The sequence below is a fragment of the Apodemus sylvaticus genome, chromosome 23 (assembly GCF_947179515.1).
Source record: "Apodemus sylvaticus chromosome 23, mApoSyl1.1, whole genome shotgun sequence".
Lineage (NCBI taxonomy): Eukaryota > Metazoa > Chordata > Mammalia > Rodentia > Muridae > Apodemus > Apodemus sylvaticus.
Genome location: NC_067494.1, coordinates 57,384,072 through 57,411,250, shown reverse-complemented (window position 1 = coordinate 57,411,250; position 27,179 = coordinate 57,384,072). Strand labels below are relative to the sequence as shown.

At 38.9% G+C, this 27,179-nt stretch overlaps 2 protein-coding genes across 2 annotated transcripts in view; both read right to left on the bottom strand.

The window, feature by feature from the left end:
• The window catches only part of LOC127673819 (coiled-coil domain-containing protein 3-like), a 116,874-nt gene extending 116,555 nt beyond the window's left edge, over positions 1-319 (bottom strand). Inside the window, 1 exon segment of the mRNA XM_052169565.1 lies at positions 59-319. Coding sequence (XP_052025525.1) covers positions 59-319 — 261 coding nt within the window.
• A 6,506-nt stretch (positions 320-6,825) lies between these two features.
• LOC127673818 (vomeronasal type-2 receptor 116-like) lies at positions 6,826-24,775 on the bottom strand. Its single transcript, XM_052169564.1, has 6 exons — positions 24,579-24,775; positions 23,374-23,665; positions 22,264-23,076; positions 20,700-20,927; positions 9,501-9,624; positions 6,826-7,751 (listed from the first exon to the last, which is right to left on the bottom strand). Exons 1-6 carry the CDS (start codon positions 24,773-24,775, stop codon positions 6,826-6,828), a joined length of 2,580 nt encoding a protein of 859 aa, XP_052025524.1.
• Positions 24,776-27,179: the final 2,404 nt, after the last annotated feature.

The window sequence follows — 27,179 nt, the reverse complement described above, 5'->3', positions numbered from 1 at the left end:
TTAAGTCCTTCACATACATGGCCGGCCACCTCCTCTGGCCTTACCATCTAACTCCTACCTGTTCTTCTGTCTCCAGTACTAAGAGCCTCAGAACCTTCTGGAAAAAAACAGTGTCTATTCCAATCACTTCCTCTTCACCCTGCTGGCAAGAAGGGTTTCCCTTTGGAGGGATATGGGGCAGCTGAACCCACACGTGACCCTGGACAGATCCAATGCCTTGTTGGTCACATGCACTGCGATCTTGCAGGGAATAGAATGCCACATACGACAGGCACGAACATGTGGGTGATTCCTGCGAACAGGACAAACCAGCAGGCATCATAGATCAGGAAGGCACAGTGGGGGCTGGCCAGATGGCTCAAGGGATAGAGGTGCTTGCCATCCGAGTCTATCCACTGAGTTTAATACGTGGACCCACCTGGTAGAGAGACCCAACCCCTGGCTGTGCTCTGCCTACACATGAGCAGAGCCTGTGTGCACACACACATCTACATAAACAAAAATGCCTTAAAACAAGTAACAGATAAAACACACACACAAAGGGTAGGAAGGGGTTGGCTTGATTGAATAATCCCCGATATAGCAGGGAAACTGAGTCCACAGCACAGGGCTAACCAGGAACAGCTCAGCCCCCTTGATGAGGAGGAGGCTCAATTTCTACCCACAAGAGCAGAGCAGGAAGCTGGCCCAGCTGTGGGAGGCTCCTGGCTACACCAGCATCCACAGGCCCTTCTCTATGAGCTTCCTTCCAGCCTTCCCCCAGTGGTGGATCTGCCTCCTTGTGGGACAGAATGGGTGCCCTGGGGCTTGCTTTATTTTAAGTGTCAATTTTGCTCTTCCCACTACCAGAGAACTTTCGGGTTTCCAAGTTGCTGAGACTGGCAAAGTATGGGGAGAGATGTGTCCATCTGTGGGTGTCCCTCCCCTGCTGGGATGACTCCCCAGAACCCACAGCAAAACCCCAACTCTTTCCGAGGCATTCAAGCCTTTCCTCTGTCCTCTCTCCCACAGCCCCTGTCCCCACCATCTTCAGCTAAGTAAGTTAGGCCAATTCTGTCCTAGAAGTGTCTTGAATCTCAGACTGGAGTATCTTCTGTAACTACAGACACTCCCAACAACACAGGTCCTGGTCTTTGGGGGGTAAGGGGAAAGGGAGGGGAGGGGGAGGAGGGAGAGGGAGAAGAGGAAAGGGAGAAGGAAGAGGAGGGAGAGGGAGGAGGGGGAAGGCGAGGGGAGGAGGAAGAGGGAGAGGGAGGAGGGGGAAGGGGAGAGCGGAGCAGCTTGCCAATTGATTGCTGTCATTTCTAGGCTCTGGAAATCTGACACATCCATAAAACAGTGATTTGACCAGTGTGGTGGCTCATGCCTGTAAACCCAGCACAGGAGGATTGCTTTTAAGTTAGAAGTTAGCTTGAGATACTGTAAGAGTCTCTTGGAAGACCCCCACTCAATAAGGCCAATAAGGCCTTATTGACGGGAATCGCTGCAATCTTCAAGAGGTTTATTGTTCCAGTGTACACTGGGGTCCCCCAGCATGCGGGCAAGAGGACTCTGAGCTCACAAAGCACACCCTTTTTAGAGCATTTTGGCAGGGAGTTCTGAGGTCATCTGAGTTGGACGACTGTGATTGGTTACCCTGAGCAACATTTAAAATTATTGGTCAACTCGAATGGGGAGGTTGTCTCTGCATTTGGCCTGGTCCTGCCCACCTTGAGGTATTTGTGGTATTTCAGGGCATTGTCTTTTTTGTAGTCACTTCCCTCTCTGGCCTCACCCTAGGCAGGGTGCTTCCCTTTAGCCCATTTCCTTACCTATCCTCCCCAGGAAGTCCAGGGCAGAATGCAAAGTTTCTGTCCAGCTGTGAGCCCCAGTTCTTGGTCGTGGGGAGCTGGCCTGCTGTTTCTGACAGGGTTCTCAAAATACATAGGGAGTTCCAGACCAGCCTGGGCTACAGAGTGAGACCCTATCTAAAATAAAAACAAACCAGGCTGGGCAGTGGTGGCACAGCCTTTAATCCCAACACTTGGGAGGCAGAGGCAGGCGGATTTCTGAGTTTGAGGCCAGCCTGGTCTACAGAGTGAGTTCCAGGACAGCCAGGGCTACACAGAGAAACCCTGTCTCGGGGAAAAAAATAAAATAAAATAAAACCAAACCAAAACCCAAGCAACATGCCCACAGCAATGTGAATATTGTCCTGCTCACTGATTGTGTGAGAAACAAAGGAACAAGACAGGAAACATCCAGTGTCCAATGGAATTGGGTGAGAGGGAGCGATGTGGACACGCCCCTCAGCGCTCCTGTGCATGTGTGTGCATGTGCGTGTGCTCTCTCTCTCATTCCAATCAGAATGGTGAAGACCCACAACTCAAGTGACAGCACTTGCTGAGAAAGATGTGGAGAAAGAGGAACACTTGTCTGTTGCTGGTGGGATTGCAAACCGGCACAACTACTCTGGAATTCAATCTGTTGATTCCTCAGAAAATTGGAAATACTTCTACCTGATGACCCAGCTATACCACTTTTGGGAACATACCCAAAGGACTCCCCACCACACCACTTGGGCACGTACTGTACCATGTTCATAGCAGCCCTATTTGTAATAGCCTGAGGCTAGAAACAACACAGATTTTTTTTTTTTGAAGATATTTACTTGGCCTTTAAGATGTGAATCCTCGCTTTTAATATTCTTTCTTTGTTTAGTGAATTTAGTGTTTTGATTATTATGTACTGGGAGGATTTTCTGTTCTGGTCCAGTCTGTTTGGAGTTCTGAAGGCTTCTTGTATGTTCATGGGCATCTCTTTCTCTAGGCTAGGGAAGTTTTCTTCTACAATTTTGTTGAAGATATTTACTTGGCCTTTAAGATGTGAATCCTCGCTCTTGTCTATACCTAGAATCCTTAGGTTTGGTCTTCTCGTTCTTTGACTTTGGAGTCAATGTTTTGTATGGTATCTTGAGCACCTGAGGTTTTTTCTTCTGTGTCTTGTATTCTGTTGTTGATGCTTGCATCTATGACTCCTGAATTCTTTCCAAGGTTTTCTATTTCCAGAGATATCTCACGTTGTGATTTCTTTATTGTTTCTACTTCTACTTTTAGATCCTGGATGGTTTTGTTCAGTTCCTTCACTTGATTGTGTTTTCCTGTAATTCTTCAAGGGATTTTTGTGTTTTTTCTTTAAGGGCTTCTGCCTGTTGACCCATGATCTCCTGTATTTCTTTAAGAGATTTTTGTGTTTTCTCTTTAAGGGCTTTTACCTGTTGGTTGATGATCTCCTGTATTTCTTTAAGGGAGTTACTTAAGTCTTTCTTGAAGCCCTTTATCAACATCATGAGATACGATTTTAAATCCAAGTCTTCCTTTTCTGGTATGTTGTGGTATCCAGGACTTGCTATGGTGGGAGAACTGAGTTCTAATGTTGCAATGTGGCCTTGGTTTCTGTTCGTAGGATTCTTGTACTTGCCTTTTGCCATCTGGTGGTAGTTGGTATTCTTGTCTCTGGCTAGAGTTTGTTTCTCCTGTGGGCCTGTAAGCCCGTGTCCTTATTCCTCTGAACTCAAAAGTGAAAGCACTACTGGGAGATCTCTCACTTTCCTGGCACGCTATGCACAGAAGACTGTGGAATCTCCTGGATCCCTGGTGCAAATGGCAGCAAGTGGGAAGACTTCTGTCCCAGCTGCTCCACTGACCTTAGGCCCTGTGTATTCCTAGCTGGTTCCCCTCCAGAGAGAAAGTAGAGATCTCACTTCTGCACTCAAAAGTGAAAGCCTGCTGGGAGATCACTCCCTCTTGGCAGGCTATGCACAGAAGGCTATGGAGCACCCCCCCCCCAGCCCTCTCCCTGGTGCAAATGACAGCAGGAAGACTCCTATCCCAGCTGCTCTACTGATCACAGAAGGCTGTCAGAACTAGAAAATATTATCCCGAGTAAAGTAACCCAGAACTAAAAGGACATACATGGCATGTAGTCTCTTATAAGTGCCCATTAGGCAACATCAACCATGATACAACTTACAACCCATATGAATTTTAACAAGAAGAAAGACCCAAATCTGGATACTTCAATCTTACTTAGAAGGGGGAACAAAACAATTATGGGAGACAGGGGGAAGGAAGTACTTGTGTGGGAGATGGGAGGGTGAGGGGAAAATGGAAACAGGATGAGGTATGGTGATAAGTAGAAGAAAAGCCCAGAGGGCAGGGACAAGAAATAGAAATATGAAGTTGTGGAGATGTATGTTGGGAATAGTGGAGGTCTTCTAGAAAGTCTCATATATCTAGGATTTGACAGCCTTTTTGAACTATTTTTGTAACTTTAGATTTCTGCCTGCCAGTAAGAGAGAAATGGGCTGAAAAATTACCTTGCTGCCTTACAATATGTTAATCTATCACTAGTTTAATGTTTTCTCTACCTGTACTATGCAATATCTCTTTTGAAGATATTGGGAACATACTGTTTTTTCCATACTCATTCACTAGAAGAAAACTAAAACAAAATATTTTCTTCCTGAAAGATTTTTCTGAGCTACGTAAGAGATGGGAGAAAGCATAAAGTAGATGGATCATTGTGCTTTCCACACATCAACTATGTGTATATATGTATGTCTATATCTCTATATCTATATCTATGTATAAACATTGTGTAAGAGTATGTTGGAACTTTGCAACTTCCACCTTGTATGTATGGATGTATGTGTGTATGTATGTATGTATGTGTTTATGTACACACATATGTATGTGAATATACGTATGTGAATTTGTAGGTAAATATATACACATACATATAGAATTATGTGTGTAGATGTATATGTGTTTGTATGTGTAAACTGTGTGCAAGAGTGTGTTGGAACTTTGTTTCCTTGTTCATATCTCCACATATTTTTATATGTAAAGGTGCCTGGGTGCAATTGTATGTATATATGCATATTTATTATGTGAGAAATACTTGGATCCTGTTTCTTAGAACTTTGTTACATCCACTCATATGTATATATGTGCATCTACACATATATCTATATATGTTCCTGTGTGAAATGCTTGGAGCCTGCCTGTTGAAAATTTGTTCCATCCTCTTGCTACTATAAGTATATTTGTATATGTGCATCTGTGTATATGTATACATATGAGTTTATGTGAAATGCCTGGAACCTGATTGTCTTAGTCAGGGTTTCTATTCCTGCACAAACATCATGACCAAGAAGCAAGTTGGGCAGGAAAGGGTTTATTGAGTTTACACTTCCACGATGCAGTTCATCACTAAAGGAAGTCAGGACTGGAACTCAAGCAGGTCAGGAAGCAGGAGCTGATACAGAGGCCATGGAGGGATGTTTCTTACTGGCTTGCTTCCCCTAGCTTGCTCAGCCTGCTCTCTTATAGAATCCAAGAGCACCAGCCCAAAGGTGGTACCTCCCACAAGGGGCCCTCACCACTTGATCACTAATTGAGAAAATCCCCCACAACTGGATCTCATGGAGGCACTTCCCCAACTGAAGCTCTTTCTTTGTGATAGCTCCAGCCTGTGTAAAGTTGACATACGAAACTAGCCAGTACACTGATGTAAGAGCTTGGCTCTAACCATCAAATGTGTGAGCATGTATGTGTTTGTCTGTCTCTCTGTCTCTGTGTGTATATATTTGGATGTATTTATATAAGTTGTTAGAACTTACATTTGCTTCAACCATTGTGTGTTTTTGTGCTAATGTGCATGTTAATGTGTATGTTTGTGTGCATGTGTCTGTGAATGTTTGATTTCTCCCTCCCCACTTTCCCTTCTCTAAATACTGAATATCATAGCTAGCAACTCCTGTGAATTTCTGGACCAACCAATCCATGTCAGCGGCTCCCAGCACTGCCTCTCACCAGCTACCTGCCTTGGGTTAATCTGTGGTGACAAAGCTGATCTTTGTGAATAGAGTCATCTCAATTACACATATAGAAGAAACTATTTCAACAACCTGTGCTTTTCCTGAAAATTTCATAAGTATGTCTTGGATGATATTATTAGAATTGAGTTATCTGTAAAGTGTCTGAATATAAATCCAGACATCTCTACTCATATATGATCTTTTCTCTGTAGATTCCTGTAATTCTGACACCTTAGAAGAACACTGAAGAAGATCAGACTCCCAATGTAACATTTTTGTATCATTCTTCTATATATTTTTCAATTTTAAGTAATTTAAATGTGTGCACATGAGTATATGTGTTTGAGTTTGTGTGTCTCATTATGTGCGTAAACAGCTTCAGGTAAATATGCAGCCAAAAAGAGAACATTTGGTTCTTCTTAGCTATTGTTACATCTGTTTGGTAACAGCAGTTGCTGGGTCTTGAATCAGTCCCTCTACAAGGGCAGGGGATTATTAAACAGCTTCAGGTAAATATGCAGCCAAAAAGAGAACATTTGGTTTTTCTTAGCTATTGTTACATCTGTTTGGTAACAGCAGTTGCTGGTATTGAATCAGTCCCTCTACAAGGGCAGGGGATTATTATATCTGCAGAGACATCAGTCCATCTTTGGAAATATTCTAACAACCTCTTGATAAAAATATTCCTCTCTCCTCTATACTCCTAGAAAAATATTGCTCTCTCCTCTATATTCCTAGAAGAACTCCTATAACTCTTAGAATGGATCAGGATTCTATTATCTCTTTCTGTCAAAGAGGAAGATTGTTTTAGAACATGGTGGACGATTATTGAATCATTGGGAATATCAGTAGGCATGGTATTGTTAGACAATATCATTAGAGGACACAATGAAAGTTATTCCAAAACCAGATATGTATGGCAATCCAATCCAATATTTGCTGATTATGAACCAAGTTTACATTTTTCAGAATTTATGAAATGTAACATGTGAAGATGATTTCTCCCTGATCATTTCAAGAGAATTTCGATCTGGTCTAAACAATATTGTGTAACATTTGGGAACATAGATGCAACCCAGCATCCCTGCACTGGAGGCCAAAGTGGAGAAGATTTCCACAGCCACCATGACCTTGCCTTTGGTGCTATGGTAAACAGGGATGAAAGTGACCCAGACGCTGCAGAACACCAGCATGCTGAATGTTATGGATTTGGCTTCATTAAAGGCACCAGGAAGGTTTCTGGCAAAGAAAGCCAGAGTGAAGCTTCCAAAGGCCAGAGTAGCCAAGTATCCCAGAACACAGTAAAAGGCATTGACTGAACCTTTATGGCAAACAATGATGATGTGGCCATGCTCAGACTGTGAATCAATATGAACAGAAGGAGGAGAAGCTCCCAGCCAGACTGCACATACAATAACTTGGATGAGAGTACAGACAGGAATGATGTAGTTAGATGCTCCTGAAATTAGAAAGTACTTCATCATTCTCTGTGAGGCTGTGATTTTGAATGCCAGAACTACAGTAATTGTTTTAGCCAAGACAGTGGAGAGAGAAACAGTGAATACAATTCCAAATGTGATTTGCTGTAGGATGCAGGTGGCTGGGTTTGGATGGCCAATGAAGAGCAAGGGGCAGAGGAAACAAAAGATGAGTGAGATGAGCAAGATGTAGGTGAGAGTTCTGTTATTGGCCTTAACAATGGGAGTGCTGTGGTGCTTCACAAAGACCCCAAGAACCACAGTTGTGAATGCAGAGAAGCACAAGGAGATTAAGGAAAGTGCCATGCCCAAGGGTTCTTCATAGCTGAGAAATACAACAGCCTTAGGAATGCAGTGATTCTGTTCTGTGTTAGCATATTTGTCCTCTGGACACTGGACACAATAATCCACATCTAATGGAGAAATGAAGATATTGTTATTGCTGCTTTAGGAATTTTACTGATGGGATATTTCATTTAGGCATATAGAAGGAGTGTTGCAATATATGAGTTTGGTTGGTTAGAACACATTGAAAGCCACTGTTACATGAAATAATGTATTCCATTTTTAATGGTAATAATTATTATGGAAATGATGGTGACAAATGTTTTTTGTCTATTTTACTGTATTGTTTTTATCATTTATCATAGATGTGTATATTTATGAGTATGTTCACATATAAAAGTAACCAAAGGTATTGAGAATTATTAGGTTTATACAGGGGAAGCATGAGAGTGAGACCTGAAATTTTTACAGATATAATATTTATGATTGTGACTGCAAAAATAATTTAAAATATCATTCCAAGTTTTGTTCTCTTGTAACTGTAATAATACCACATTCCTAGGCCTTTTCATAAAGAGGCAGTAAGCCTATTGCTGAAGGTGAAAAGCTCTGTAATTCCCACCATTTTGTGAGTAGGAAATCTGAATGCCATTGCACTGAATCATTGAATGAGTGTATTAAGGGATAATGTACTTCCAAGGTTAGAAATCTTTTACATGGAACAATGCATTTGTGGAGAGCCATTATTATTTTATTTGCATTAGGGCTTAGGAGTTTAGCTTGCTTGTGAGCATAATATATTGCTTTTTGGAGAATACTTGAGTTTGGTTCACAGTGGCAATGTCATGTGTCTCCCAACAGCCTTCTTGAATTACTTATGTGTCTGTTTACTGTAGAATTGCATGAGTATCACACGTTAGTTACCTCCTACTATTTGATGGGTTCTGGGGATAAACCTATACTATCATACTCAGTGGGAAAGGATTTAACTGCTAAGATATCTTACCAGCAATAAATGACCTTTTAGGATATCACTTCAGTTATATAAGTTGACACAAAAAGAACAGAAAAGCTTCATGCCTGCCATTTGTATTTAGTTCATCCTGATTAAATAGATATTAGAGTAACATGAGCTATGCTAGTGTCAATGCCATTTGAAATCTGTGGTTAATTACTTTCAGAACAAAACAATATTAATATGTTCTATTGTGGAAAAATTTAAACGGGTACTATGTATAACAGTAATGGATAGAAGACCCCTCATATTTTCATATCATTTGTCTAGAGTGATCTCAGTCTTCTAAATTTCAAATAACATCAAACTTTTGAAAAAAGAATGTTCTGTGTTATGCAAAATATCCTGTAAAGGAAGAAAATACTCATTTGAATATCTTATAATTTTACAAGTGTTAATTGCCCTCTTCATTCATATTAGAGAGGCCTTGAATTTGTTTACCCATACTCACACACTGTATTTTGTCTTCCATGTGCTTCTGTACATGCAAGGTAAGCATAGACTTAGGTAAAATCATATACATCAAGACAAAATAAATGCATACTTCAAAGATTCATGATCTACATATATTTTATAGAACATTAAATACTAGAAAAGGTCTTTGTAGAGTACATTAGTTCTCTTATCAAAACTAATTATTTAAGAGTATGCCATCTACAAAATTTTCAAGGAGTCAAAGATATAGGACAATTTCTACTTTTTTTTCTTAATAAGGACATTTAAATCATTGTATTCCTATAATGGCTAACTAAAGACAGAGATATATTTTATTTTTTAAACTTTCATTTTAACCTACTTCAGCATTACAATATGGAAGCATGATAATCCATTTGAAGAACTCATTCAAGTAGGAAATACTCACTTGTCTCATTAGAAATTTCCTTTTCTGGGCAGGGTTTGCAATAAAAACAGCATTCTGCCATTCCATCCATCCAGAATTTTCTAAATCCAGGACCACAATTAGCACTGCACACAGAAGTTGGCATCTAATGAAAAGTAGACATATGCTGCTAACAGGAGATTTACTTATCCCTTCCATAATTATATTAGCATGTGTAATTTTATATATAAAAACAAAGTTAGCAAATTTTACCTAGTGCACTATATGATGACATATCAATATATGAAAAAATTGAGGAAAAGTTGAATTGTTTCCTAACTCCTTGAAATTCAAGAAGAAAATCTGCTAGCATCATGTGTGAAAACACTACAGAAGTTTCAAGGTGGTTCTTCTAGTTAATTCTTGCCAATTGTGTAAAGGCACAGAGAATCATAATTGAGAAATTATCTCCATCAGACTAGTCTGTCATCATATATGTGAGGCATATTGTAAATTGTTAATTGAGGTAGGAGTGCTAAGCCTATTGGGAGCAGTGTTGTCAGTATCCAGTGATATATTGCAGACCATGCAGAACAAGCCAGTAAGCAGAGTTTCTTGACTGTTTCAGTTGTATTATCCAGGTTCATGAGTTTTTTTCCCTTGAGTGTAACCCATGAGTCAAATTGACCTTTTCCTACTCAATTTGCTTATAGCTACTGTTTAATAGCAGCACCATTGTAACAAATTAGGAGTAAAGCCCATACAAAACAGGGGAAATAATGCCTCAAATATAAGATAACCAAAAATAACCTCATCAACATTAGGACAGCAAAACTTAGCAAACTAAGAGGAAGCATATACACAGCAGCCTATGACCAGTCCTATTGCATTTGCCGTTAGCAGGTGCTGAGTTGCTGTGAGTAGGAAGATGGAGTCTCTCCTGAGGTAAAAAGACTACAGAGCCTGCAAATGGTGTGAAAACCTGAGCATGATTTAGATTGCTTAAAGTTAATTCAAGTATTTCTGAAATTAAGAAAATGTTGGCTTTACAATGAATCTCGCATTGGGGATCTATATGCTGCATTGGAATTTTTCTAATATCTGCATGCTGAATTTGCATCCTTTGTTTTTGTTAGGTTTTGATTGCTATCACAGAGTCATCTCATGTTCTCCAGCAATATGGTTAACCAACACTCTTCCTTTTTTTGTTTTGTTGAAAACAGGCATTCTTTTGCAGTAAATCTCAACTTCCTTTATAGATCAGGGCACAAGATTTTCCTTCTTTTACTGTATTTAGTTTTTATTATTCATTTTCACATTAACTAAGATTTTAAAGACTATTTTTAGGATGAGTTCTAAACATGCATTTCCTTGTCCATATTTGGCTCATTTCATTTAAGGCAGAGTATCCACTTCAGCCTGGGTTTGATTAGAGTCATTGTAAAAGTCTGACTGACCACAAATGCAGAGAGATACTCCTGACTCATAATTCAAAAGATGTAGGTTAAAGACATGTATGTGCCACTACAAAATATTGGTATCATTTCTGATTATAATGAGATTCTTTAATTCTTCTGTCCATGTAGTATTGTATCATAAATAGGTTTGGCATAGAAATCTTCAGTATTGCAACATATATTCTCCTAGATTGTCAGATTTTTGCTTATTTTTTTAATTCTGAAATGATGGTAGACTCTGTTAAGAGCACTTTCTGTTTATTTTTGCATAAAATATAGTTCTATCATTTAGTGTAATTATGTAATGTTTTACATGCAACTGATATTCATACGATGACCTATACTTGCATTCATGGAATGAAGTCCTTTACATACAGGGACTGATATTTAATTGTATTGTTGGCATCTGTTGGTAGATGTTTAGTTAAGAATTATTTTAGGCATGTCCATAATGATCAACGAGTTAGAAATCAAATTACCTTTCTTCTGTTCTACTTCATTATGTTGCCCTTCTCCCATTTTTACAGATGTGCTCTGGTCATGTATATAATGAAGTTTTTATACCCCTCCAGGGGCTAAAAATGGTTGCCCATTCTTTTTGTTATTATTCATTTTATTTATTTAAATTTTACATATTATTCCCTGTCCTAGTCTACCCTCCATGAACCCTGCTCCACATCCCCTTCCCCTTTCTCTCTAAGATAGTACTCCTCCATTTACCCTCCCACTACTGCCTCACCCTTCTAGCTCCTCCCTTCTCTGGGGCATCAAGCCTTCTCCCAATAGCCATATTGATGTGAATATCCTGTGCTGTTATCTTTAGACATGGTGCTGGTGAGGTCATTACTAGTACCAAGGTCCATGTCTTGGCCTGTAGGCATATGACACCAGAGTATTTGCTAATATCTGTGGTTTGTGTTCTTACCAATGCCTCTATAGATATATGTGGTTCCTGCTGTCACAATGTGCATGTGTATGCCAGAGATCCTGAAGCCAATGCAATCTTTATTGATGTCCATGACCTGTGATACTGCCTAAGGCCAGGAGGATACCTTAAGGCTGGGTTGTTACTTTAAGTCATGTTGTGCTCCATGGGTTCTACTGTCACATGGAGCCATACTGATCTGAGTGAACTTTACTGTCCCAAGAGACAAGGGGGATGTCAGGATCCATTCTGCTCTTGATCACTGTGTCTGGGTCTCTGGTCCTACTGCCTCAGTGTCTATGTTGATTTTCATGGTACATGCTTTGACTGAAGACTTGAGAATTTTCACGATCCGGACTGCAGCCTGAAACTATGTTGATGTACATTGGCTGTGCTAAGTCAAAGGGCGTTGTCTGTGCCTGTAGCCCTACTGCATTTAGGCCACATATTTTTCTCTCAGATAACACTATAACCCATGTGGAAACCCATTATATTTGCCCTTTGTGCTTTTAAAGTGCTAGGAAACTACTTTTGTAGTGATTTGAATGATTGTATAGGGAAGGAGGCATAGGAAAAGTTTATGTAACAACCCCTACTGCCATTCTCACCCATAGCCTTCCCCCATAATCTAAGAAAGAGAAACAGCTTAAACAGGAAGCAAAAAAAAAAAAAGAACTCTTAAAATATATGGCAAAGGATCTGATGTTAGATATCCACAACTGAGGGCTTCTGGAGGGACTTTGTGAGGGAACATCTAAGTTCTATTTTTAGGGCAAGGACTGAGAGGTTTGCCATGCTCCACTGAGTACATACATAACAGAAAGTGAACTCTTTCATTTTAATTTTTTGAAGGGTATTGTTATGGAGAAGCAGAAATTGAAGAACTGTGACATTCTGAAAGAATAAATAAAAATATTATACTACAAAATAAACCAAGCTCACTGTCTGTGATACTTGATTAGAGAATATGACCACTAACACTCAATTATTACTAAAATTGTTTGTTAATTATTGTTTGGTAGTTGCTCTTTTAATGTTTGATATATTTTTAGCAGTTTTTCTTTCAAGAATTCAAATGTTGTTTATATGCTATTTTGACCTCTTGTGCTCATCTTACTTTTATATATGATGGAGTTATTTTAAAGTCTGTTTTAGTGCTCATTTATCAGTCATGACTAATTGCAACTGTGTTCACCATGAAAATGTTTATTTATCCATTTATTATAAGGAATAAACTTACTGGATATTGTAACTTGAGCAGCAATTACATCTCTTAATTTTTGAAAGACATAATTTTTATTCTTCCCATTTAAGAATGTAAATTGTGTGCTAAAATCCCTAAACCTAACAAAAAAGCTAAGCAAAAAAAGATGACACAAGGTGAACCCAATGTACTCCCGTGAAAAGGGGAAATAGAATCGACATCATGAGTGAATGGCATTTTGCACTGAAAGAGTCTGATGGGGAGGGAGTCCATCAGAGGGAGAGAATCCTGTGGCCATATTCGCAGCCTGCTGGGGCAGAAGAGCTTCACTAGGTACTGTATCACCCCGAGCTTTAGAACTCTGGGGGTGCAAACTGCCAGGGGTCTGCCTGCTCTCAGGATCTGAGCACATAGGAGGTTCATCTGCCAGACCTCCAGGCATGGGGCCTGTGTCCTGCCTGCAGACCAGCAGAGGGAGAGAATCTCCACGGCCATATTCACTGCTTGCCAGAGCAGAAGAGCATAGGTACTGTATCACCCTGAGCTTTAGATCTCTGGGGGTGCAAACTGCCAGGGGTCTACCTGCACCCAAGAACTGAGCACATCACATCAGAACTCTGCCTCCAGCCAGTCAGTTACTAAAGACTCTCGGCCATCTTGGATCTCAGGCACCAGAGAAATCAGACAGACTGAGGTACGCAAATATAACCCGAGGCCAACATCGCTGGGGGTCTAAGCTCGACAGGTGTTGGCCTGCACCCAGGCCCTGGGCTGTTCAGGGAGCCATTGGTGTGCCAACCTGGCCAGGAGGTTGTTTGCCCGGCCTGGCACACATGCCTCCATTTTGACTATGTGACGCCAGAGAGCTCTAGCAGGCAAAGTCAGCTAAGAGTCATAGCCCAAGGACAACATAGCTGGGGTCTAAGCCAGACAGGCCTTGGATTGCCCCCAGGCCCTGGGCTGCTCAGTGGGCCATCTGTGTGCCAACCCAGCCAGGAAGTTGTTAGCCTAGCAGACTCTCCCTGCACTTTCAGGGCGCGTGCACACCGCCATCCTAGCCACCTGACATAACCAATTAACAGTAATAGCCTGAGGGGAACTTTGCTCGGACCTTAGCTTGCCAGGCTTTTGCCTAGACTCAGGGCCTCAGCAGCTAGGCTAGCCTTGTGCACACCAACCCGGTTTGGAGATCGGCTGCCCAGCAGAGTGACCAGCACTCAGAAAATGTCCCGCAGCATACACCCTCAGCACTGCCTGAAAGAGCAAACAGGCACCGACTGGTTCACACAGACAATCTGGGGCAAAAAAAAGCCACATGGTCATGTCATTGGATGCTGAAAAAGCATTTGACAAAATTCACCATCCTTTCATGCTTAAAGTCTTGGAAAGAACAGGAATTCAAGGCCCATACCTAAACATAGTAAAAGCAATATACAGCAAACCAGTAGCAAGCATCAAACTAAACGGAGAGAAACTTGAAGCAATCCCACTAAAATCAGGGACTAGACAGGACTGCCCCCTTTCACCTTATCTTTTCAATATTGTACTTGAGGTACTAGCTTGGGCAATTAGACAACATGAGGAGGTCAAAAAGATACAAATTGGAAAGGAAGAAATCAAACTATCATTATTTGCAGATGATATGATAGTCTACCTAAGTGACCCAAAGAACTACACTAGAGAATTCATACAGCTGATAAACAACTTCAGCAAAGTGGCAGGTTATAAAATAAACTCAAGCAAATCAGTAGCCTTCCTATACTCAAAGGATAAGCAGGCTGAGAAAGAAATTAGGGAAATGACACCCTTCAAAATTGCCACAAACAGTATAAAGTAACTTGGGGTGACTCTTCCAAAATATGTGAAAGATCTGTATGACAAGAACTTCAAGACTCTGAAGAAGGAAATAGAAAAAGCCCTCAAAATATGGAAAAACCTCCAAAGATCATGTATTGGCAGGATTAATATAGTAAAAATGGCCATTTTGCTAAAAGCAATATACAGATTCAACGCAATACCCATCAAAACCCCAACTCAATTCTTCATAGAGTTAGAAAGAGCAATTCTCAAATTCATCTGGAATAACAAAATACCCAGGATAGCTAAAACTATTCTCAACAACAAAAGAAATTCTGGGGGAATCAGTATTCCTGACCTCAAGCAATACTACAGAGAAATAGTGTTAAAAACTGCATGGTATTGGTACAGTGACAGGCAGGCAGATCAATGGAACAGGATTGAAGATCCAGAAATAAACCCACACACCTATGGCCACTTGATCCTTGATAAAGGGGTTGAAAACATCCAATGGAAAAAAGATAACCTTTTCAACAAATGGTGCTGGTTCAACTAGAGGTCAGCATGCAGAAGAATGCGAATTGATCCATCCTTGTCTCCTTGTACTAAGCTCCACTCCAAATGGATCAAGGACCTCCACATAAAGCCAGACACTCTGAAGCTAATAGAAAAGAAACTGGGGAAAGCCCTTGAGGACATTGGTACAGGGGGAAAGTTCCTGAACAGAAAACCAATAGCCTATGCTCTAAGATCAAGAATTGACAAATGGGACCTCATAAAATTACAAAGTTTCTGTAAAGCAAAGGACACCATCAACAGGACAAATCGGCAACCAACAAATTGGGAAAAGATCTTCACCAACCCTACATCAGATAGAGGGCTAATATCCAATATATACAAAGATCTCAAGATGTTGGACCCCAGAAAACCAAATAACCCTATTAAAAATGGGGTACAGAGTTAAACAAAGAATTTTCACCTGAAGAACTTCAGATGGCGGAGAAACATCTTTAAAAATGCTCAACTTCACTAGTCATCAGGGAAATGCAAATCAAAACAACCCTGAGATTTCACTTTACACCAGTCAGAATGTCTAAGATTAAAAACTCAGGAGACAATAGGTGTTGGCGAGGATGTGGAGAAAGAGGAACACTCCTCCACTGCTGGTGGGGTTGCAAATTGGTACAACCACTCTGGAAATCAGTCTGGCAGTTCCTCAGAAAACTGGGCATATCACTTCCAAAAGATCCTACTATACCACTCCTGGGCATATACCCAGAGGATTCCCCAGCATGTAATAAGGATATATTTTCCACTATGTTCATAGCAGCCCTATTGATAATAGCCAGAATCTGGAAAGAACCCAGGTATCCCTCAACCGAAGAATAGATACAAAAAAATATGGCATATATATACACAGTAGAGTACTAGTCAGCCATTAGAAACAATGAATTCATGAAATTCTTAGGCAAATGGATGGAGCTGGAGAACATCATACTAAGTGAGGTAACCCAGTCTCAAAAGATCAATCATGGTATGCACTCACTAATAAGTGGATATTAGCCTAGAAACTCTGAATACCCAGGACATAATCCACACATCAAATGAGGTACAAGAAGAACAGAGGAGTGGCCCCTGGTTCTGGAAAGACCCAGTGTAGCAATATAAGGCAAAACCAGAACAGGGAAGTGGGAAGGGGTGGGTGGGAGAACAGGGGGAGGGAAGGGGGCTTATGTGACTTTTGGGGAGTGGGGGGCCAGAAGGGGGGGAAATTATTTGAAATGTAAATAAAAGTATATCGAATAAAAAAAGAGTCGGATGGGGAAGCAAAGAGAAGGGAATGAAAGGGTAAGCATAGAGTAAAGAATATTTGCTGAGACTTTTAATATGGGGGTGACATGTGTGAATCATGTTACAAAGCTATGGCAATAGAAATTCTTTGACTTTTTCTAATTCTCCTAGCAAAGGGAGATAGGGAGCCTGTAATGTCCATTTCCAAGAACCAATCAAATTTTCAAGGGTAGGGACTGAGCAAACATGACATCCACAAAACCTATGACATACACTTTATCCTGCCTAAGGCTGTGTGGGAGCAAAGAAAGAGCAGAGAATGATAGGATAGATAACCAATGATTGGTCCAGCTCGAGAGGCATCCCATGAGAGAAAGCTTACCACTGATGCTGGCAAAAATATTCTGTTATAGTTGAAGGCAAGAGTCTAACATACCCATGATGAGAGAGGCATCACCCCGGAATTGAAGAAAGCAGATGAGCAGATCAACACTCAAACAATAGGTTGAGCTTGGGGAATCCTGAACAAGAGGGGAAAGGGGAAAGAAGGATTGTGGGAGTAAGAGAGGTCCAGGAAACCACAAGAAAACCTACATAATCAACTAATCTGCCATAAGAGCTCACAGAGACTGAACCTACTTCCACAAATAATGCACAAGGCTGACCTAGGCACTCTAAACATTTTAAACCATTGTGCAGCTTGGTCTTTAGGTAGATTTTCTAAGAGCAGTACGAGGGTCCATATCTTACTTTGTTGCCTTTTTTGAGATACTTTACCCCTACTGAGCTGCTTCCTTGTCCCCAGTAAGAGAACATGCCTAATTGTACAACATGATATGCCAAAGCATGTTGCTATGGGGTGGGCGCTTCCCTTTTCTGAAGAATAAAGGAGTAGTGGATGTGAGGGAGGGGAAGGATAGGAGAAGGAATAGGAGTATAAGAGGGTGTGTAATATGCAAAGTTAATGAATTAATGAGCAAGATACATTTAAAAATGGTTGAAGCTCTTGGAACCTGCTCTTGACAAGAGAGAGACTTTCTATAACTGGGCGTTTCTCCTGCAGCTTTCATATCTGTTCCTTGTTCCACAATAAATTTTAAGTAAAATTTGTCAAGGACTATTTAATTTCAAAAGCTCAGTATTTGCTATTTCAAAGTTGCTATTTATATCCTTCTACTAGTTAGATGTCTACTTTTCCCACATTATTTTGGATACGTGCAGTTGCAATATAATGGATATACAGTTGATACTTAGAATGGCTTTTTCTTTGTCTTGTTCTCATTGGTTTTAAATTTGATCTTTTAATCATATTTCCTTATTCACCTATGAGTTTCATTTTTCTAGTTATTCTATCTTTGTTATACTCTGAATTTTATACCTTTTTTTTTTCAGAAAAAAAAGGAAGTGTTTTATTCTCAAGTGTCTAAGGAATTACAAACAAGGGTATTTTGTTTAAAAAGGGAAGAGGGCAACACTGGTATCCCGAGGAGGAGGTTAGAGTGTGGGACCAGGCCATTCTAGGCCTCTATCAGCCTGAGACCAACTCTGCCTGGGCCAGAGGGATGGCTGTTGACAGAGGGAAGGACTTGGGAAAAGCTGGGGAAGTGGGAGACTCCTCCAGACTGCCACTTAACACTAGAGGGCAGTAGACAAAGACAAGTCAGTCAGTCAGTCAGACAAGACACACAGAAAATAAAAAATAAAAATAAAACCATGAAGCCCAGTCTTGGGCCTGTGCTGACCCTGGCCCCAGCCATGTGATCTAAGTCCACAAAAGGTTACCCATGCTGTGGCTAGCCTCAGAACGGTAAGGGTGGGGCTGGGCTTGCTACTCTATCTGTACTTCATTCTACCTCCTCAACACAGGAGATAAGGAGAGAGGGTGCCCTGTCCCAGGCAGAAAAGATGACTTCTATTACAATTTAAACGTGTGGCATTGTGTGAATAGGACTAAGACGAGTCAATAGGATAGTTAAGAGCCACAGTGTTACCTAAGCCTACCTTTGCATCAGCTACATCTAGCAAGGTTTTTCAACATTAGTGCTGGGTTTTGTGGTTGTAAATTGTTTTGTTTTGTTATATTGTTCTCTTGTACATATGAATTGCATGCAGCACCAACCAAAAGGAAACATACCCCACTCTGTCCCAGCCATTGCAGGACAGTGGGATAGACACCTGACCCAGGCCAGGCTCGAGTAGGGTTGGAGCTGGCCAGCTCTAGATGAGCTAAGCGATGCTCAGGGGCATAATGGGAATAAGTCACTTCACATACCAATCTCCTGGCCTCCCCTGCATTCAAGCCAGTCCTTCTTGTCCCCAATGCGCATGCTTGGTTCTCCACATCTTCTTCCTTCACTCTTAATCTCTGACTTCTCAGAACCCTTCCTGCCCTTGGCATCCGTCCTGTCACTGATTGCCAGCAGTTCCTTCCCTGCTCCCTGCTACTCTCTAATTCGCCCCAGTACACATTCCCTGAAGGCCATTTGTGAGACTTTTCACTGAGATATTCATTTGGTTTACTCTGTTTTTCCTTTATATATAATAGTTTGAAATTCTTTCATTAATTTATAATTTACTGGAATCCCTTTGTCATATCTCAGTATCTCAGTGATTAAAGATTTAGCAGTTTCATTGTATTCAGTCAGAGGTGATCATTGCCTTCTTTGAATTTTTTTAACCAATCTTATAATCATTCTTTGATTCCTGTTTAGTATATCATTGAACATACTTTCATTTAAATCTATGATTCCAATGTTTGGAATATTTCCTTAATGTCTTCACAGTTTTATTTATTAGATTCCACACTGAGATTAGAATATATATAAGTCGAACACAGTTTGTGTTCTATATTCTATAGAATCTATATTCTTCCAGGGAATGTGTTTATAAGGCTCATGTGAGGTCTGGTTAGAACACATGTGAAATTTCAATGCTATCCTCTAAATAGTACCCGTTCTATAACTTCATTTTCAGCTCTTTTGTTCTTTTCCCAAAGAATGTCATTCTTAATCACATTGAGGAAGAACAGTAACTTTAAATTTCCTACTAGCAGAGCAACATGAGATATTACTTCAAATGAAACTGGGCAGTTTGAATATGACACACTAAAACTAATCACATCAGATTTCATACCTGTTATACCTAGCATGCATATGAGATATTTAATTTTCAAATTTTCTCAAAAGCAAATTTTTATTACTACCAATTTGTCCTCATATAGAGAATGCAACTTGTACAAACTTCTTTATTTGAATGAGTTATGCAAGAATCAATTGGGCCAGACAAGTTTCCTTTAGAGAGCATTATCTTTTAACAGTTATGATTCAGGACTGGAGACATGGCTAAATTCTCAAGAACAACTGTTACTCAAGAGGAGGACCCACGTTTAATTTCAAGCACCCGCTGAGTGGCATGAAGCTCTTGCAAATGCTCTGAGGTTCAAAGAACTCTTCAGCTATTCATATATATACTACACATGCAGGAATTGCACAGATATACATGCAGACAAAACACCCATTCCAACAGAAAAAGAAACAGAAAAAGACAAGGTATAGTTCATAAGGTATCTATATTTGTCATAAAATGTTAATGTATGGTTAGCTAGAGGCATGAGAAAATTAGGACTAGTTTTTAAACAGGCTTAAAAATTACATAATAAAAATTGGTGACTTGGTTATGAAGAATTTACTCTGTCTTTACAAAGAAACAGAGTCTTTAAACACCCTTTGAAAGGGTTTATCATAAGATTGGACCTCACTCAATAATAGTAATAATTGGACTAATAGACTATTGCTAACTATACTGGAAATAATATAAAATTGTTTTCTAAAACAGTTTATTTAGTATTAAAGGAATGATACAGGTTCTGATAAGACACAAATATACATTTTGGGAATCCTCAATGAATTACTAAAATGTTACATAAAACATGAAAAAATAAACATAGTATAGGATGCTACAGATTAGTCTCACACGTGGCAATCAATTTTATTTCACTAGTTTCAAGGAATGTTAGATGCACACACTTGACAGTGCAATTTAAATTAGTATGATTAGGCTGAACCCACCTGTGTACTTCCTTTTGCCCACTCTATCATATCTTCAGATAAATGTACCTGTTGACCATTTGGAAAATAGGGACTAAACATTCCTATTTTAACTTTAAGTCCAAGGCCCTGTGGGAAATTCCAAATGTAAAAAATGTCATACTCTTCTTGCAATTTGTCTCTTCGGTTCATATACACTCTGTCCCCAACAGGATTAGTGAAGTGGATCTTTCTCAGAGAGGAATACAGCTGAAAGACAGGCAGCATAATATATAGCATAGTCTCTTCCTTAAAGTAAGAAAATATGTTCTTATATTATCTTAAAGGTAACTTTATTGACAATATGCAGGTGAAAATTTCAGTTAAAGTCAAGGGATATTCAAAATTATAATGTTGCTGTTATTTTAGTTCTCTAAGAGATTACCAACCAAGCACAAACATACATGTAGACAGCAAACTATTTGCAATATGAATCATACAGACACATGAAAAAGAGAGATTTGCATCCATATAGAGATACACACATAGCACAAACACACAATTATTTGCACAAACATACATATACATGTCCAAACACACACATAAAATTAGATACACATAGAGACATAATATGCATCAAAAATATCAAACAGACCCAGATACACACAAAATACATACTCAGTCATACACACAAAAAAACATGCACTGAGGAATATTCATAGGCTCACATAGACATGTACTGACACCCACATAGAGTGACACTGACACACAGAAAAAATTTACAATCTCATACATAGAGAAAAAATGAAAGAACATACACAAAACACACAAAACACAGGCACATGCAGACACATGTATTGATAATTATACATTGTAATATATATATTGACAAAATGTACCATACAGAAATAAATTAAAACAAATTTATGTTAACTGCCATAAATAGATAGATAGGCAGATTGGCAAAAGTGTCTATAAATAACCCATCTCTCTCTCTCTCTCTCTCTCTCTCTCTCTCTCCCTCTCTCTCTCTCTTTCATCGAATCTATATCTATATCTAAGCTATATCTATCATCTATATCTAGTTATAGACACAGATACAGATATACACACAGATATGCAGAAACAAAAACATACAAATATGCAGTGAGAAATATATATTCACACACATGAACACACATGAATATGATGAACTGAATTCTAACATGATATTCTGTGTTAATACTCTCAGAGTGCCGGGTGGTGGTGGTGCACACCTGTAATCCCAGCACTCTGGGAGGCAGAGGGGGGTGGATTATAATGTGCTTGAGAATTAATGAACAATGAAAAATCATTGAGTGGACTCATGAGGATGGGCTCAGTATATTTTCTGTATTAGAACATGTATGATGATATTTAGGTAATTTGTAAGAAAATTGAAGGGTTACATGGACAGATTATTCCTTCGACTCTATAGAGTTCTATACTAATATTAAGACTTACTTGCTCAATAAAAATTCTTTGTATTTTGGAAAATATTTTCTAGCACCCTTGGTTTGGGTATCTAATAGTCTCTTAAAACTATAACATTGATAACAGTAACATCATCTAACAGTAGAAATATTACCTTCTTGCAGCTATAATTGTGTTCATTCCCATTGCCCTTGGGCAGATTATCAAACTTTTGAAAAGTCTTCTCATGGAGTGCATGGGCAAAAGAATACACAGCATTGTATATGTCATAACTCCTTTCAATAAAGGCCATGTCAAAAGTATGTACCATTAACCATTCCAATGAGTGATTGGACGAACAGTTCTTCAGTGTCTTACATTTAGAGGCTGAGGTTTCACAGTTAAAGTGCATCCATTCCAGCTTTATCAGATCTTCATCTGAGTATTTGAAAGAGTTCAATGTCTGGATAAAAATTTTAAAACCAGAAATCTCACTATGATGGTGTCCAAAAGCAAAGGTCCCATATTCATTACCAAATGTAAAGTCTTTCTTACTAGGACTGACATCCCACTGTGAGGTGGTGACCCATATTCTTTGTATACCTAGAGACTCCCACATTCTGAAGCTCACAGCTAAAGTACTGTCTGTGTCACCATAAATGACAACAACATTTGTGGATGATGTCATGATTTGGTTGTAATACACTTCAGCTCTCGACATGTATAAATTCATGTTGACTGGAATCATGTTGACAAAGGCAAAGCAGACTGTATTTTTTTCCATCTCTTTTCTCAAATAGGAGAGAAATTGGATACCTTGATCATTGTCTAAGATGGCCAACCCTATCCAGTTCCAATTGAAATGAATAATGAAGGATACCAGGGCAAGTCCTAGAGATGTGTGGTCAGAAGCCATCTGATATAGATGGGGAAATTTTTCATGATCACTCAACATAGGATGAAAGGGTCCAGAAGTAAGATGAAGGAACTAGAACACAGGACGCAGCATGAGGTATAATGAATTCTTAGAACTTGTAAACTTATTCCCTGCACAGTTCTAGAAATCTTAGCTAAGTATTATTTTCTCCTTCATCTATATTTCACAAGAGGAAATGTGGAAGCCTCATCAAGTCTGTGAATTACTTGAACTACTTAGATTTGCCCTGTCATACTAAGGTCATGCTGGCAACAACAGATTTCATGATTGAATTCCCACCCTGCCTCAATACACACACACACACACACACACACACACACACACACACACACAAACATGAAAACTTACCTGGTCAAGCACGAAGTTGTTTAGGATTGTATGAAGTGTCACAGTTGTTGTCCAATTCAGTATTGTAAGTGCCACTGCACACTTGGTGAATTCTTTACAGATAAAATTAGGGAAAATATCATGATGTTGTAAACTCAAATGAAAGAGACTGCTAAATTCAGACTCTGAATAACAATTGTATTCTGAGAATTCAAATAATAGAGACATATTTGGCAAAAGATCAGGGTTCCTGTTGATTTCATCTATGGAAAAAGCCAAAGCCAGAGCATGCTTGCGGTTTTCGGTATGTGTTCTGTAAAAGGTTACAGGGTTTGTAATTGATAGCAATTTACAGATACCATTTGCAGTCAATAAAAGGACAATCCTGTACTGGATTGCATTGTCCCTACCCCATAAAGATTGAAATTATCTGTGTAATGTGGTTGAGATGACAAAAGAAGCTGGAAGTTCATTATACCTTGAAATGTTCATGAAAGGTTGTCTCTCATAAATGAGATGTTATCAGTTTTAGTAATAACATCATTTTGCAGAAAACACAAACATATGCCTTGGAGTCTGTACATTGCTTCCATATTCTAAAGAGAGAGTAAAAACTGGACTTTGTACATAATTAAAGCCAGTGAATTTGTACAGATCAAAATATAAATTTCACAGTGGACAGATATTGTAGCTCAATTTTTGATGTAGCATTAGTACATAAATGGGGACTACATGAAGGAAATTTAAGAAATTAACTGAATGTCTTTATAAAATCTCTGCACTGCTAGGTGTGTCTCTAATATTAATGGCCCCAGCACATGCACTCGAAACTGCACTGTGGTGGAAGGACCATCCACAGGCTCTCTGGCCCTTTGACTAAACACCTAGCATAACGTCATAGAAAATTTATGGATATTCTTTTGATAAGATACCATTGGCAACAGTGAAATGGAAACTGTCTAGGAGAGGAATTTTTGTGGCAGATAAAGGTCCAGATTTGTTTTATTGCTAAGTTTTTATCCTAGTAAGTTTGAGGCTGATGGAAAAAATACTGTGTCAATTTAAAATGGTAATATAGCATTAAGTCTCTAATAATATTTGGAGTTCTTTCTTGTTTTGCAGGCTGAAGACACAGTAAAAAGACTCAGATTTGCTTTCCTCCTCATCCTCAGTAGTCTTGGGAACCATTCATGATGACTTTACATGGAAAACACAAAAGCGCTTACTGTATATCCATAATATGACTGAAATACTCTCTCTCCACATGCCGTTGTACTTCCTGAATCACGAAGACACATTCTCTTTTCAGGTTTTTATCCTTGTCTTCATTTTGCTTCATTCTCCAAAAGCACCTGGGATAAATAAAATCAGCCACAAGAAGTGGAATGTTCAGAAGCAAGAAGAATAAAATCAAGATGAACATATTTTTCGTGTTCTGAGTCGGGCAGTACTGATTGTGAAGTGCCAAACAGATGAGCCAATCAAACAAGTACCAATATATCCCCATGTACTATTATCACTGTGTCCCAGGGAGACGCTACACCTGCCTTCTTGTTTCCTTTTCTGCATGTGTTTCCTCACCCCTGGAGCAATCATTGATGCTCTCTCCTGAGGAGCTTCATCTGATGTCCACTGTGTATGTGATAAATTTGTGTGATAAATACAGATAAGGATGATGTAGCTTGATGACTGACATCACACATGTTTATGGAAATTAAGGTCCCTGGAAAGACTCCACTTTGTGAAAATTTGGTCCCAGGACTGCTTCAAAATATGTTTATGTGAACATCTTAAATAAAAACAATGTATTTTGTTAGTTGATCTACCGTGAGACATACATTAATGGTTCAGGAAGGACTCACAAAATCTGAGGTCATGGTTACACACTGGCTATTGTGTCACAAATCCCCAGAGAGGATAAATCAGCCTCATATTTAGAGAATTTGATATCCACCAAGAATGCAGTATGGACAATGCTATAGCAGTGACAGGTACAAAATATCTAAACAAAATCTGCCCTAATATTGTCTTGAAAATTAAAAATTATGTACAATCTAGAAATGTCCTGAATCCTGCTGTATCCAAAAGTATCCAGATCATCACAGAATCACATTTTCCTTACATTTTTTATTTTTATTAAACTCATTATCTTAGTTTTACATACATTTAGAATATTATACTGTATAGCTATAATTCTATTTTTCCAATATATAGCATGTTGATATAAATTTGTTTAATTGACCTGCTCTAGTTCTCTAGCTTTTTAAATATTCATCAAGTTTCAGAGAATGCTTGATCTGTGTGCACATTTCAAAACTTCATAAGACCTAGCACTCATATTCCCAATGGATATTAATACGAAACTAAGCTGAATATTTATTTGAGTTCTAAAACATGATCTTCAAATATGACCCTCAATTCTCACAGATCAATACCTTGTTTAGACCTTTTTCTTCTAGTTCATGTTTGATTTCTACATTGATTTTGCTAATTTTACATTCCAGTAGTTGTTGTGAGGAAGTCTTACAATTAGTATCTTAGAAGCAAATGGTAAAAAAAAAAAAAAAAAAAAAAAAAAAAAAAAAAAAAAAGCAAATGGTAAGTGGTAGGTGAACTTATGTTTAATGAGTAAAATATTTGTATATAATTTTCCTTGTTATGTCTCCTTGATAGTATTTTAGAACCTGCACAGCCAGTGGTAGAGTTTATTGATAATTGTGATATGGTAAATCTCTGTAGAAATGGAATGCAGGTAAGGCAACATGAATATAGGCAATTCTTGCTATGTGTTGTGGTATGTCATATCTAGCATTTAGATATGACAGATAGGGTTTGTTTCTTTTCTAAATTTTGTTGAAATGTTGAAACATCAACACTTACCATGTGCATCTCTAGAACCTCTGTCCTCTGAGGCTAAAATATGCATATAGAGAGATATGAGATGAAGAACTTTTTTTCCATCAGAGAGCAAAGTAGTCTCCAAACTGGCTTCACAGGCTACCCTATCCCTATATCCTTTCAATTCTCAAAAATACCTCTCCTACTTACTCCATGTATAAATGTACACACACACACACACGCTTGTGTGTGCGTGCATGTGTGTGCGCGTGTGTGTGCGCGTGTGTGTGCGCGTGTGTGTGTTGACTTTCTTATATGGAACATGCTTTGCCTTTTGTGATAAAGCCTACCTGATAATATTATTTGATACTTTGATTTGTTTTTTGATTCATTTTGTAATAATTTTATTGTGTTTTTGCACCAAGGTTCATAAGAAAAATTATTCTATAAATCTCCTCCTTGGTTAGTTCATTGTGGGGCTTAGTAATTATGGTAAGTGTAGCTTCATAATCTGAATTGAACAATATTTCTTCTGTTTCTCTTGTTTGGGATAATATCAGATTAATGGCATTATATCTTGAATTGTCTCAAAGAATTCTGTTGTAAAAATATTTATGTCTCACTTTTTGGGGGAACGAGTTGGGAGAATTTTAGTGAATTCTTCTATTTCACTGTTGGTTAGAGTTCTGTGTAAATTGTTATTCTGACTTTCTTTAACTCTAGAAGTGGTAGGTATTGAGGAAAATACCCATATATTTCAGATTTATATTTTGGGGAGAATAAGGTTTTAAAGTAAGTCTTTATGATTATCTAGATTTTTCTCTGCTTCTATTATTAAACTCCCTCTTAATTTCTCTCCACTTTTCATTGATTTGGAATACTTCTTGATCATGCTGATATTTTGTCTTTAATTGACACTCTTTGTATTAATCACTTTGTTTTTATTTTAATGATTTAATCCTACAATTACATTATGACTTTCTGTCTAC

Bases quoted from the DNA above. Each gene is read 5' to 3' on its own strand.
- LOC127673818 (XM_052169564.1), bottom strand. From the start codon at position 24,775: ATGTTCATCTTGATTTTATTCTTCTTGCTTCTGAACATTCCACTTCTT. The intron at 23,666-24,578 runs GTAAGCGCTTTT...AACCTTTTACAG, and splicing joins AGTCATATTATGGATATACA to AACACATACCGAAAACCGCA. The intron at 20,928-22,263 runs GTAATATTTCTA...CCTGTCTTTCAG, and splicing joins ACAATTATAGCTGCAAGAAG to CTGTATTCCTCTCTGAGAAA.